This window comes from Geotrypetes seraphini, chromosome 12, assembly GCF_902459505.1.
Source record: "Geotrypetes seraphini chromosome 12, aGeoSer1.1, whole genome shotgun sequence".
Lineage (NCBI taxonomy): Eukaryota > Metazoa > Chordata > Amphibia > Gymnophiona > Dermophiidae > Geotrypetes > Geotrypetes seraphini.
This window is the reverse complement of record NC_047095.1, coordinates 73,342,100-73,357,604: the sequence shown is the minus strand read 5'-3', so window position 1 is coordinate 73,357,604 and position 15,505 is coordinate 73,342,100. Positions and strand designations below refer to the sequence as shown.

Here is a 15,505-nt window from a genome sequence, read left to right as displayed (position 1 = left end):
CTGGGATAAAGCAATGTTACTTACCGTAACAGTTGTTATCCAGGGACAGCAGGCAGCTATTCTCACGTCCCACCCACCTCCCCTGGGTTGGCTTCTCGGCTAGCTACCTGAACTGAGGAGACACGCCCGGACCATCGGGCGGGAAGGCACTGGCGCATGCGCGGTGCGGGCATCTCGAAACTTCTGAGTTTCTTCAAGCAAGACATGCTTGTGAGACGTCCGTATCGGGGCTCTGTCGGATGACATCACCCACTAGTGAGAATAGCTGCCTGCTGTCCCTGGATAACAACTGTTACGGTAAGTAACATTGCTTTCCTGTCAGTGGGTTTCCGGTAGATGCTGGTACTGAAACTCCCATTTTCCAGACATATCTTGATGTCTAAAAAAGGTACCTGTGACTGATCACTATACATGGTAAACGAAACGGGGCCACGTTGGGACCCCCAAGTCCTGTTTAAGCTAAATGTTATTTCTAAACATATTATAACACACAGTGACTCTCATACGTTAAAAATCTTTATTATGAAAGTTTTTTTGAGACTGAATTAAGCAATATTCTGTGGAGTTAGTGATCAAAGTTTTTATAAAATCACAATGACTGGAAGGTGAACTCTTCACCCAAGGGAGGTATTCAAGCCTTCCCTACAGAGTTCCATATCTCTGAGTATTTTTATAAACTTTATTTTGATCACTCCATGAATTTTGTTACCAATGCGGGTCAGTTGAATGATTTTGAAAAGATGGATGTTGGGCAGAAAGTGAAGGAGAGAAAAACAGCAAATGGATAAGAAAGCCTTGGAAACTTAGTTAATAGCACAGACAGAGCCTGGGAGAAGATGATTAGGAAAATAAAATCACCAGACAACAAAGGTAGGGGGAATTTTATTTTCAATTTAGTGATTGAATTGTGTCTATTTTGAGAATTTACATCTGCTGTTCAGGAAGAAATGAATTTTTTTCTATTTCTCTGGGGTTGTACTTGAATCTTAGGGTTTCATTTGTATATATTAGTACTTTTAGTTTGTGGTCCCGCATTTGCATGTTCTTCATGTGTGACCAAGGCCAGGTGTTTTGGTAGGAATTAATGTTGAGAAGTATATACTGTAGTTTAATTTTGTGGTGAGCCATTGTGTATTAATAAGATTATATTGTGTGTATATATGAAAAATGAATGGAAAAAATGGCATTACAAGTAGTAAGGGCAGGGTAAGGCTTTTGGGGACCTCCAATCATTTTGAAAAGTTGTCTCCTATGGGTGTAACTAATGCTCACTCTCAGCCTCCAGACATGCTCCCTCTGTGCCATAATAGAAATTAATTTTTGTTTGCAGTTAGCATGAGCTGATTTCCTATTAAGTTTCAATTTACTGATTTTGACTTTACCTTATTCATTGTATTTATGGTTTTATTTGGTCTTTTTACTACTGTTATGCTGTTAACAAAATTGTAGTTTTATGTTGAATTTAAATTTATACCTGCTATACACCACCTTGGGTGAATCTCTTCTTGAAGGAGGACAGGTGTAAGGGACAGGTTGGTCTCAGGACTCCTTTGTGGCCCCTGAGGGCCACTTTGGGCCATTACATACTGCACTACCATACTCTGTTATGTACTGCCTTACCACACTTCATACTGTCTAGCACTATAATGTACTGTCAAGCTCTATTAATTACCGCAAACTCATAACATCACCACCCCATGCTGTATAAGTCTTGTCCTGTCGTATCCTATTAATTATTGCCATGCTCCTGTATGTATTGTCCTATTATGTCATAACCTAAAATGTACTGTCATGCTCTACATTACTATACCCTATTCTACTTTATTATGTAAACCCTGTTGGGTTTTATTATGTATGTAAACTTGTAACCTGGTCTGAGCTCTTCTGGGAGGATGGGATATAAATCAAAATAAAATAAGGTGGTTAATAAATCTAAATAAGTGCTAGGCTGGGTCTGGAAATGGAGATTGTTGGGCTGTAAGAGTGAGAAGAGAGGTGGAAATGGCTTACTGGAAGGTTAGACGAGAGACAGAGGTGGAGCGAGAAAGACAGAGATGGCTGAATTGAAAGGGAGGAGAAAGAGGTAGAGAAATAGAAGGGAGGAGGTGAAGATCAGGTCAGGATTAATTATTCGAGGGCCCCTAGGCACCAAAATACACTGGACTCCCCCTGGCCCTGCCCCTCAAATGCCCCGCCCCTGCCCCACCCATGTCCCACCCCCATTTAACTGTTTTCTTATTTACTTCTTTATTTCCACTTGTATTTTTTTTTTTTAATGAACCTGATTGATATTTGGAGAGACCTTCACCCAAACAACAAAGATTTCACTTTTTATTCACCACCTCATTGTTCATACTCGCGCATAGATATGTTTCTCATCAGCCATTTTATTCGCCACTTCATAAAAGATGCCACCATTGAAGAAATCTCAATCTTGGATCATGCTGTTATAACTCTTACTTTAGAAAATTTTACCCAAGTGTCTGCTCCTATACAATGGAGATTTAATTCTAGCCTTTTACATGAAGCTGAATTTAAAGATCAAGTTATTACAGTTATTAAAGATATTTTTCAGTTCAATATCCAAAAGATACTAGCTGGATTATTACATGGGATGCATTCAAAGCATATATTAGAGGCATAATAATTTCACTTAACTCCAAATTTAGGAAATCACAAGCTGCAGAAATTCATGCTCTAAAAAGCGACATTAAAAAAAGGAACATGATCACCAACTGGATATTAACAACGTTAACATTCTTCTTAACCTTCAAAAATTTCGCTTCCAATACAATTCTATTTTATGGGAAAATGTGGCTCGCTAAGTTTTCATTACTGAGGCTAATTATTATTCTGACAATAATAAATCAGGTCATCTTCTAGCAAAATACTTGCAAAAGAAAAGTGAAAAGAAACCGATTAATAAACTAGTGTTGGGAAATGGCGATAATATATCCACAACACCTGAGATTCTTCAGGATACTTAAAAGATACTATGAAAAACGTGATTCCTCTGAACTAACTAATAAAAAAATCTCTCGCACTTTCTTAGATGGAATTGATTTACCATCTTTACCTACTTCAGCCCAAGAGCATCTAACTTCGCCAATCACACAAAGTGAGATAGCTGACGCAATTGATGATATGGCCAAGAACAAATCTCCAGGCCCTGATGGGTTTACTACTGAATTTTACTCATCTTTTAAACATATACTTGCCCCATATACGCAACAATTTTTTACATATTTGATATCACAAGGAGCTGCTTCAGGTACTTTTACAGAAGCGACCATTATAGTTATCCCTAAACCAGGAAAATATCCCCAGTTTGTAACCAATTACAGACCACTTTCCATGATTAATATGAATGCTAAAATCTACGCCAAGATACTGGCAACAAGATTACAACAAGTAATACCACTCCTGATTACCACGGACCAAACTGGATTTATCAATGGTAGACACTCTTTTTTTTTTTTTTTTAATTCTTTATTCAGTTTTAACTCTTGCAACAAGTGTACAATATTCAATCAGATAATTCGTATAAATCACTTGACATTCTAACAATTATTGTCAAATGCATATAAAAAAGACCCCTCCCCCACCCATCCCATTCATCAGGAATAAACCCATTAAATCACATAACATACCTCCCCATCCCCACATTAAATATAGTCCTATGTAATAAAAAGGTGTCCAAGGTGTCTAATCATTAGAATATGCAATCAATGGCCCCCAAATCTTTTTGAAACTATTATAATTTCCTTGCTGTATAGCAAGCACTCTCTCCATTTTATTGTCAAATATATTTTATTGAGCACCAAGAAAAGTAACATACAGCAACAAGAACAGAAAACAACAATGGAGTTCAAATTTATACACAAAGTCCAGAAAATGTACCCCAACCACCCAACCCCACCCTTCCCAGCCCCCCCACCCACCCCCCCACTCTCACTGATGCCAAATAAAAGAGGCAAAGAAAGTGATAACACCAGGACCCTAGCAGTTCAATAGGCGGCTATGAGCCACCGGAGTGAGAGTCGACCAAAAGGGCTCCCAAACCCGCTGGAATGCCCGTCCAGGCAAGGAAGAAATGTCGTTAACTCCTCTCCGTTCCCAAGAGAGCAACGTTATCATATGACTACGCCAAAGGAAATAGTCAGGAGCCCCGGGTTCCATCCACTTAAGCAAAATGCATCTGATAGCAATCACTGCCATCCAGCGAAGGAACGAGGAGGCCCCTGGCTGGTGAGGATAATAATGCAAAGAGGCTCCAAATAACACCAATGCAGGTCTCTGAACTGTAATGTTCCAGGTGGAATTGACAAAAAGAAAAACAGCATCCCAAAAAATCTGTATAGATGGACAGGACCAAAACATATGTCCGAGACCAGCATCTGGAGCACTACAGCGCCTACAATCTGCAGTCAGGCAGAGCCCTGCCAGGAAAGCTCTCCGAGGAGAAATATACAGACGGAGAGTCAATTTAAAGTGTTGTTCCCAAAATATAGCATATTTACTAAACAAAGGCAGCTTTTTAATAGCAGTCATAATAACATCCTCCGAGAATTCCATATTCAAATCTCCCACCCAAGCATCCCGCAATTTAAGACAAGCAAGCATAGGGGACTCATCCTTCAGATGTCTATGGTGAAAATTAATGGGAAAAGGTTGTTGGGAACCAAAGGTAAAGGCCTCCATCAATAATTCCCGACAGGAAGCCGAAAGGTGAGTACTCGACAAAGAAGAAATATAGTGACGAACCTGAAGGTAGGCATAGACATCTGTGCGAGGTAGATAAAATTCCTCGCAAAGCAAGTCAAAGGGCTTGATCAGACCCTCGTCATCAACCAAATGCAACAAGAAATGAATCCCCTTTGCTTCCCAACATACAAAACTAGCATTGTCCACCCCAGGAGGAAACGGGCATTATAACGTAGAGGTAAAAAGGGAGAGACAGTGGGACTGAGGGAATGAAATCTACAGACCCAGTGCCAGGTCCAACGAAGGGGGCAATGCAACAACGCACTGGGTGCAGATTCCCATTTGGAGAGCAAAGAAGAGTGAAGAAACGCACTAAAGTGGATAGAAAGAAAACAAGAAAGTTCCAGGGAGGTGTTAGTAAAAGTGGAGGTGCCACTAAAAAGGTCATTAATGTGACGCATGCCACAAGCAATCGTCAAGAAACGTAGATTCAACAACCTTTGTACCAAGGGGAGGCTATCCTCCTATAGGGCAAGCGAGCCCGCTTGCCCAACCAGAGGAACCGCTGCACCATGCACTCTAAACGCTTTTCATCATGCGATGAGAGATAGAGGGGAAGGACCTGAAAAACATAGAGCCACTGAGGTACAACAAGCATGTTATAAAGACTCACTCGGCCCAACAAAGAGAGGGGAAGACCCCTCCACAACTGAAGCCGCGGCCCAGAGGCGGAAAACAAAAAGCGAATATTGAGGGAGTAAAGGCGGGTGAGGTCCATGGGAATGTAGACCCCTAAGTAGTGTAGCTCAGAGTCCGCCCACTGTAGAGGGAAAATGCCCCGCCAAGAAGTACAAACCCGCGGACAAGACGGCAAGGCCAACGATTTGTCGAGATTCAGAGAAAGGCCAGAATGAAAACCAAATTCAGAAATAAGGTCCAACGCAAGAGGCAGATATGTGGTAGGACTGGTCAGAATTAAAAACATATCGTCCGCGAAGGCCAACGTCTTCAAAGACTCACCTGCAACTCGTAGGCCCCGACTCTCTCCATTTTATAAATATGACAAACTGAATTCCACCAAAAGGTATAATTAAGTTTAGTATAGTCCTTCCAATTTCCAGTAATATGTTGAATGGCAACCCCCGTCAGTATTAACAAAAGTTTATTGTTATTTGCTGAAATTTGACTCTCTTTTAATAACTCCCATATGTTATTGAATGTTATTGCAGCATCTCAATCCTCTACTCAAAACTTTACACTAATAGGGCTTGACGCTGAAAAGGCGTTTGATAGAGTGGAATGGCCTTTTATGTATGCTACTTTAGGTAAATTTGGTATTCCTGATCATTTTATTAACATGATAATGGTGTTATACTCAAAGCCCAGAACAAGAGATTCCATTAATAGTCACCTCTCTGATTTCTTTAAACCCTCTAGAGCAGCGGTCTCAAACACGTGGCCCGCGGGCCACATGTGGCTCTCCCCCATGTCACAACATCAGAGAGGCTTCAGACGCAGGCGCGGATCTCGCAAGGAGCCACCACCCGCGGCTTTGAAAGAACGAGCCGGCCAGACACGCTGCTGCTCCAGTGGCGTACCAAGGAGGGGCGGTCCACTGTTCTCTTCCCTGCAGGACCGACCAACTCTGGCGGCCCGACGTCAATTCTGACGTTGAGAGGACGTTCTGGCTAGCCAATCGCTTCCTGGCTGCCCGGAACATCCTTTCCGACGTTAGAATTGACATCGGGCAGCGAGAGTTGGTCGGCCCCGTGCAGAAGAGAAGCAGGGAGATGGCCTGTTCCCGATAGCAGCAGCAGCAGCAGCCTATTCCGTGGCGGCGGTGGCATGGGGGAGGGCAGGAAGAAAGAAAGAAAGAAAGAAGGTGGGGTGGGGTGGGGACAGGGAGCCAGAAAAAAAAGCAAAAAATGGGGCACGGAGGAAGGAAGAAAGAAGGAGGGGGGACAGGGAACCAGAAACAAAGCAAAAAATGGGGCACGGAATCAGAGAAAGACAGACAGAGAAAGAAAGAAAAAGTTGGGGGAGGGAATGAGGTCTGGAGGAGAGGAAGCATACAGGAGGCTGAAAGAAGGGAGAAGTATTGGATGCACAGTCAGAAGAATAAAGTGCAACCAGAGACTGATGAAATTACCAAACAAAGGTAGGAAAATGATTTTATTTTCAATTTAGTGATTGAAATGTGCCAGTTTTGAGAAAGAAAAGATATTGAACTTTAAATGTGAGTGCTGCAGAAAAAAATAGAGTACTTGGAGGACCGCAGAAAAATAGTTAATGTCTTATTAAAGAAATGACAATTTTGCATGAGGTAAAACTCTTTATAGTTTATATATCTTTCCTTTTAATTGTTAAAGGAAAGTTTTATAAACTATAAAGAGTTTTACCTCATGCAAAATTGTCATTTCTTTAATAAGGCATTAATTATTTTTTCTGCGGCCCTCCGAGTACCTACAAATCCAAAATGTGGCCCTGCAAAGGGTTTGAGTTTGAGACTACTGCTCTAGAGGCACCCATCAAGGATGCCCGTTGTCCCCTTTGCTCTTTAATTTATCGCTGGAACCGCTATTGGTGGCTATAAGAGCAAAATCGTATATTCAAGGATTTAAATACTGTGGCTGTGAAATCAAACTTGCTGCATATGCAGCTGATGTTATGCTGTGCATAACAGTGGAACACTAAATTTCAAGAAAAGCTAGAAACTTCTATGAATAAACATTCAATCCAAAAACCAGGTATCTATGTCACAACTTAAAAGTTGTGTCAGTGTTGAGAGGAAAGGTCTCAGATATCCTGCTTCGTTCAATGAATGAACATTGGATTAATAAATGCAGGGTAGATTATCGGTCATTGACTTAAACCTCTCACTCATTCATTTAGAGCTTGTATAAATCTATAAGAATCAACTGAAAAAGTGCACGTATCTTAAAATGTCTTCAAAAAGTGCTTTAGTGCCTTTGTGCAAAATGCGTTGAAATATTCACCCGACGGGGCCCATTTCGCCAATCAGTAATGGCTTCCTCGGAGTTTTTTTTTCAAGAAAACTGCAATGTAGAATCAAATAATTATCCTTTCTACAAACTTTTAAATTGTGTTAACATTAAATAATGTAGTACTCACTGTTGACAGCTAAGACATTCACTTCCTGAAAATGGCGCCGGCGAATTCAAGATGCAAGACATGCTCATTAAATACACAGTCCTCTGATAAATCTAATTGGTTAAGCCAAACTCTCCATTGGTAAACAATTGAAGGGGATTCCTCAAATGTTACTTCAAAGTATGTCAAGAAAATATCAAAAGCCGCGCAGTGGTACAAAACATTATCTGGCTATTTAAATAAAAAAACAAGGACTGTACTTAGAGATATTTGGAGCATTGAGATTAAGCATAAAATTAATGCATCTCAATGGCCACGTATTTGGTCTTGGAGGATAAGATGTACAATGTCTATGAGGCAAACATGGTTTTTCCTGTTGCATAGAGCACTCTGGACCCCTGTTCGTTTACAAAAATTGGATTGCTCTAAGTCTAATAGATGTTGGCATTGTCATCTTGAGACTGGAACTCTAGATCATTTATTATTTTATTGTCCTCTTATTAATAATTTTTGGAAATTGATCTGGGGTCAAATAAATTGTATGTTAGAGAATCCTGTGGCCCTGTCATATGACACAGTTTTGTTTGGGATGTCTATGAGGGCCAAAAGTCAAATTTCATCGAATAATAATAAGCTGTTAATGATTTTAACAGGAGTTGCCATCCAACAAATAACACACAACTGGAAAGACTATAGAGGGTTGAATTACTGTTTCTGGTGGAGTTCGGTGTGTCATGTGTATGAAATGGAAAAAACATTGGCGATTAAGAGAGGTTATTATAAGAAATTTAAAGATGTGTGGGGACCATTAATTGATTACTATAATAAATAATTGTATTTATCCCCATTTAGTATGTATATGGTGGGTCTTATGACATTGTGATGGGTAATTACAAAAATATTTGGAAAGGGAGGGATGGGTGGTAATTTATGGTATAAGATGACTGTAGAGTTTCAAGTGAAGAATGTATAGTATGACTTGATTTATTGTACACTTGTTTGCATAATGTAAAAAGGAATAAAGATATTAAAAAAAGAAAATATCAAAAAAAGTATCAGAAAAATGCTTTCCAAACAATATTGATGTTCAATCCTTGTGGTTGCAAAGAATTTAACTTAAAAAATCCATCTAGCTTCTCATTTTAACAATTTCTGCTGACGGTCACCCCCCTCTAATGTTTTTTGGTTCTTTATCAATACACAAACATTTAAGTTGACTAAATTGATGGTTCATTTGTTGACAATGTTCGACTAACGGGGCAGTCACAATCCCCCGTTTCAAGCTTGATTTATGTTCGCACATTCTAATGCGAAACGCTTGATAGATTTCCCGACATAGATTCTTGGACATGGACATATGATGATGTAAATAATGTAGTTTGAATCGCAAGTGAAAAAATGATTAATGTTGTAAGATTCATTATTAACCGGATTTTTAAATTCCTTGCCCTGTATTGTTAACTCGCAATTTGCCACATCTAAAAAAACCGCAAGGGAGAGTATTATCATCTATCCCGGTTTTCATATTAAACACGGGTGGGCATAAGATGTCCTTTAAATTCCTCTCTCTCATGAAAGCTAACCTTAAAGCAGTATCTTGAAATAATGGATTAGTTTGCAGAATCTTCCAATTTTTCCTTACAATAGATGCCAGTGTCTGTGTGTCCGCCATGAATCGCATGACGTATGTGAGGACCTGATCTTCATTATCTTTGTTCTTATTATGTCCATGCATTAATAAATCGCGGTTCATGTATTTTGCACATTTAAATGCACGGCGAACCACTGAATCTAAATATCCCCAGATCTTCAATTTCTGTAAAAGTTCTTTTGCTTGAATTTTAAAAGTTCTTAATGTCGAACAATTTCTTTTCAAGCATAGAAATTGTGAAAATGGGAGAGCTCGGCACGGTTTACAGGTAAATTCAATAAATGAGGGAAGGACATAATAAGAAATTAGAGGTTATGAAGAGGATAGCTAGCTTTACATTTTAAATAGATAGCTTTACGTTTTGGAGAAAATCAAGGTTTTCAGATGCTTTCGGAATAATTGGAATGAGCCTAGGTTCAGCAGCGGGGCAGGGAGGTTATTCCAAATCTCAGTGAATTTGAAGAAAAGGGATTTCCCTAATTTACCTGCATACATGACACCTTTTAACGAGGGGAAAGATAGTTTGAGTTTGTGAGCGGATCTGGTAGTGTCAGGTCTCGAAGAATTCTTATTACTTAACATCTTATTATTCTTGGCTATTAAAAACATCTTTCACTATTGGAAGGACTTATCTAAGGTAGAATACATTGTATGGTGGAACACTGTATGCATAACCAACAAATTTGAAAGTGTAATAGCTGAAAAACATCATTCTATTAGTTCTTTTCTCAAAGTATGGAGACCTGTTCAACTTTATTATGACTTGGACCATTGACATAAAATTATTTCAGTGTAATACCAATGTAATATTTATAAAATATATTTAGAGTCACTTCATAACCTCTAATTTCTTATTATGTCCTTCCCTCATTTATTGAATTACCTGTAAACCGTGTCGAGCTCTATCTTTTATGGTATATAAACTTAAGGTTTAGTTTAGTTTCTTATCAGTTAATTAAGTCGCTTGGGATGCTTAGTATGATGCTCATTGGGAACTCTCTTCTATTCTTTTCACGTATACTCTCAGCTGAAATTATATGTACTGGCCCTGCTGGATTTGGTTGACATGAGAGACTGGTTGTATTGACTTATAAATAATACTATCTTCCCGCTTATTAACAACTAGTCTGTTTCATGTTTAAGTTATTTTTTGTATATATGTATATTTGCATATTTATAATAATTATTTTTATACTTTGTATATTTATTTTGAAAAATAAAAATTTAAATTAAAAACAAACAAAGATTAGCATACCAGTGCACAGTTTTTCTTCTATGCAACCCCCAAACATCTCTGAACAAATCCCCCTTCCTTCCCTTCCCACCTACTTAACTATGAACCCTTCCCATGCATATATAAAAGTGTTCAAATATTTGTAAAGCAGTAATACTATCCGAAATATAAGTCTATATTAATAATCAAGTTTACAACGCCTCTCAACTGCCTCACTCTACATCAACCAACTATAACCCATATGTATAAACAACCAAATCTGTAACTCCTCTAGTACGTTCCACTCCATGTATGTTAACTTACAACAAGGCAAGCAGTCCACCAAAGAATCCAACATGAAACAAAAGAAGATTGGCAGAAAATAAGGAGATTCAAACCAGGTTAATTCAAGGTGCTCCCAAGGCTAGTCAACGCTAACAAAAAAACCTGTCTTTCATACAAACAGAGCACAGAAAACACCTTCGCCTAGTATGGAATATGTAATTACAAACTAACCTCTCCCCCTTTTACAAAACTGTAGTATGGTTTTTAGCCACGGTCAGCGCTAAAAAATGCTCTACAGTTTTGTAAAAGGGGGGATAAAATAGAAATATGTAGACAAAGGTTAAATAAAACCACCAAGAAACTGGGCTTTGCATACAATGCAACACCACAGAAACAGCGATGCATGTCCCCTAAAGCAAAAAAAATAAATAAAAAGAAAATTTTTTTCTACCTTTGTCTTCTCTGGTTTCCGCTCTCCTCATCTTCTTGTCACTCTCTTCCTTTCATCTTCTGTCCTTCTGTGCCTCTTCCAGAAATTGTCTGCCTCTCCCTTCCATCTCTTCTTCCCCCCTATTGGTGTGACACCCATCATCTTTCCTTCCCACCTCCAATGGTCTGGCATCTCTCTCCTCTCCTCTCCTTCCCTCTCCCACATCCACATGGTCGGGCATTTCACTCTCTTCCTCTCCCCCCAACCCAATTCCATCCAGGATCCTTCCGCCTTATGTCTCTCTCCCTTTTCTTTGCACCCCAATTCCATCAGAATCCGCCCCCTTTCTTTCCCTTCAACCCAATTCCATTCAGTATCCTTCCCCTTATATCTCTCCCCTTCCTCTGCACACTAATTCCATCAGCCCCTTTCTCTCCTTCCACCACCCTTCCATACCACCCTGCCTCCTTTCTCTTTCTCTGCCACCTTTCCATGCTCTTTTCTCTCTCCGCCTCCAAACATTGCAGCTGCCGGATCTGCCCGCTGAGCTCCTTTGCCCGAAAGCAGCATTAGAACAGCTGACGGCAACGGGTTACCCCTCCACGGCAACACCCCCCGCAGCAACGGCAACGCCCCCCGCAGCAATGGCAATGGTCCCCCCCACAGCAACGGCAACGGGCCCCCCATACACACAGCAGCAGAGCTGAATCTGTTACAGGAAGGTCCCACGATGACTGCTTCTGCCGGTACATCCCCCTCCGACATCACTTCTTCCGGAGCAAGTAAGTGACGGCGGAGGGGGATGGACCGGCAGAAGCAGTCATCGTGGGACCTTTCTGTAACAGATCCGGCCATGTTGCCATTGCCGCGGGGGGGGGGGGGGAGCGTTGCCACGGGGGGGAGCCCGATGCCGTTGATGCTGGGAGGGGGCCGTTGCTGTTTAAAAAAATGGAAAGGTGAGTCATCCTCCTTTAATGGGCCCCCTTCACAGTTTCGGGCCCTAGGCACGTGCCTATTGGGCCTATTGATCCGGCACTGGTGAAGATTATAACTTTTATGGTGGAAAATTGCCATGGGAAGGTTCTGCCCTGCCCAACCCCACCCAGAAATTTAGAAGCCAAAAATCTGTTAACCTTAGCTATAAGTCTCTGCCCTGAGGATCACATTTGAGGTCTGGTGAGCCCTGACAACCATCTTCAGAATGGAGCAGCTTTCAGCATGGTCTAATTCACAAATCTTCTTAGCTGTGTGAAGGTTTCTGTGAAGCTCCTGGATAAGGACAGAGTTGCCAAGGGAGTCCAGTTTTTAAGAGGGAGATTTTTAACCCTATCCACTCCACCTCCTGGCTCCACAACCGCCTCCTCTTCAGGCAGCAGGAGGTGCCTTAATAAATTGTGATCTCCTGCTGCCAGATTTTGCAGTTTTTATCATGAGACTGGTCCCACAGTGGCAGGAGATGATGATATCTTATGAATGTATCTCCTGCTGCTGATGGAAGGGGAGGTTGCTTAGCAGGAGTTCAAGAGATTAGTTGTGGAAGCATGAGTCTCTAACTGAATGCGGGAGACTTGGTAGACCTGTGAAGAATGCTAGTGACTGGTATACAACGAGTTTATAGACAGTTCTAGGTTTGAGATAAACCTAAACAGGAAAAAAATGTTATTCTTCCTTTAATGAAGAGAACAGGGAATGACATTAGTCTCATTTGTCTGAAAGTAGTAAGTGTTTGGTTTTGAAATTAGTACAATTATGTCCTTTCTTTCCAGTTCCAGAAGCTGCGCACATCTATAGAAGAGAGCTTGCCTACACTGAAGTCCTTTCAGCCAGAGGTAAGAATATATCTGACTCAGAATCTCTCATAGAAGCAAATCTTGGACGAGAAGGGTGTTTAAAGAAAACACTTATTAGCCCGGCATGTACCCTGTAACTTGGAGAACTCTCAGATCTATTTGAACCAGTTTCAGCGTGGCTTTTCAGGTGACACAGGTAAGTAAACTTTCTTTTTTTTTTTTAATCTTTATTCATTTTCAAATCAAACAATAAGTGTACAAAAATATATCATAAAAGTAATTTCCATATCCTATATAATAAAAGGCTACCGGCGCATGCGCTGTTAAAACAGCGTGTTCCCTGCCGCTGTGGTGTGTGATCCGTGGCCGTGTTCCATTTTAGAACCCAGCGGCAGGGAACATTCTGGCCACTCCCCTCCTCCCGCCCTCACTCACCAACTGCTGCTGGGAGGAAGTGCAGGCAAGTTCTCTCCCTGCCGGGATGAGCCGGACCCCTGAGACAGGAGCGCCTGCAGGAGGAGGCCCCCACCGCCGCCGCCCGCCAACACCTTCCCAGTGTCCTGAGCTGCGTCCTCGCCCCCCCCCTCCCCCCGATTGCCAACCTCGGTGGCCACTGACAAGTGCTGTGTCCCTCCGTGTCGAATTAGAACACAGAGAGACACAGCACAGCCAGCGACTCCCCCCTCCCGCCCTCACTCACCGCCAAAACCAGCTACTGTACTTTAAAGCCTCCTCCTTCTCCCCGGCTCACCCGCATTTAAAATTCAGAGAAAAGCGCTGCACCGCGCTACTGCTGGCCTCACCATCTTCTGTCCACTGCGACCCACCCTCTCTGACTACTTCCTGTTTCCGCTAGGGTTGGCCGCAGTGGATAGAAGACGCTGAAGCCAGCGGTAGCGCGGTGCAGTGCTTTTATCTTAATTTAAATGCGGCGGCTGGGAAGGGAGCGTGGGAAATGCTGCTGCTGCACAGGGAAAGCCGGGAAATGCTGCTGCTGCACAGGGAAGGCTGGGAAATACTGCTGCTGCACAGGGAAGTGTGGGGTGGAATGATGCTTCTGTACAGGGAAGGCCGGGAAATGCTGCTGCTGCACTGGGAAGAGGGTGTATGGGGGGTGGAAATGCTGCTGCTGCACAGGGAAGGGCGGGAAATGCTGCTGCTGCACAGGGAAGGGTGGGAGGGAAATGCTGTTGCTGCTGCACAGGGAAGTGGAGGGAACGGAGAGGGAAAGAGGGCCTGGGAGCAATCTTGGTTTGCTTTGGGTGAGGGGAGACAGTGAGAAACTTCAGCGGAGCCTTGTTGAGAGGCTCAAAAGGAGGTTTCATAAGTTGAGAAAGGACAACATTGAGATCCCAAACCACTGGAGGAGGTTTAAGAGGAGGATTGACATGGAAAAGTCCTTTCATAAATCTGGAAACCACAGGATGAGCCGAGAGAGGTTTCCCTTGGAGAGGCTGATGGAAAGCCGCAATAGCACTCAGGTGGACTCGTATGGATGTAGACTTGAGTCCAGACTGAGACAGGTGTAGAAGATAGTCCAATACAGAAGACAAGGAGGCTCGTTGAGGCTCCTTACGATTAGAAACACACCAGGAAGAGAATCTAGTCCACTTCTGGGAGTAGCATTGTCTAGTAGCAGGCTTCCTGGAAGCCTCTAGTACCTCCCTCACCGCCTGGGAAAATTGGTGAGGAGTTACGTTGAGAGGAACCAAGCTGTCAGGTGGAGAGACTGCAGGTTGGGATGGAGTAGAGATCCCTGTTGCTGAGTAAGCAGTGAAGGAAACACTGGAAGAAGGAATGGCTCCCTGCTGCTGAGTTGAAGTAGAAGGGAGTACCAAGGTTGTCTGGGCCACCGAGGAGCTATCAGAATCATGGTGGCATGGTCGGATTTCAATTTGACTAGAGTCTTTTGAATGAGTGGAAATGGAGGAAACGCATACGGAAAGCGATTCCCCCAATCCAGTAGAAAGGCATCTGCCTCGAGACGATGAGGAGTATGGATCCTGGAGCAGAATTGAGGCAACTTGAAGTTGTGGGGAGCCGCAAAGAGGTCTATCTGAGGCGTCCCCCACTGAGAAAAAATCTTATGAAGGGGCCTGGAATGGAGGGTCCATTCGTGAGGTTGGAGAAGACGACTCAAGTTGTCCGCCAGGGCATTGTCCTTCCCCTGAATGTAGACAGCTTTGAGGAAGGTGTTGTGACGAATCGCCCAATCCCAGACTCTGAGAGCTTCCTGGCAGAGGGAGGCTGAGCCCGTGCCCCCCTGCTTGTTGACATAATACATGGCGACCTGATTGTCTGTGCGAATGAGGACCACCATG

General features: G+C 42.3%; 1 protein-coding gene across 5 annotated transcripts in view; it reads left to right on the top strand.

Annotated features, from left to right (window-relative positions):
• Window positions 1–15,505, top strand: part of CCDC17 (coiled-coil domain containing 17) — a 432,057-nt gene that overhangs the window by 87,856 nt on the left and 328,696 nt on the right. For all 5 annotated transcript variants that reach the window (XM_033915898.1, XM_033915896.1, XM_033915895.1 and 2 more), the window contains one exon: window positions 13,161–13,223. In XM_033915898.1, coding sequence (XP_033771789.1) covers window positions 13,161–13,223 — 63 coding nt within the window. The remainder of the gene's footprint in view (window positions 1–13,160; window positions 13,224–15,505) is intronic.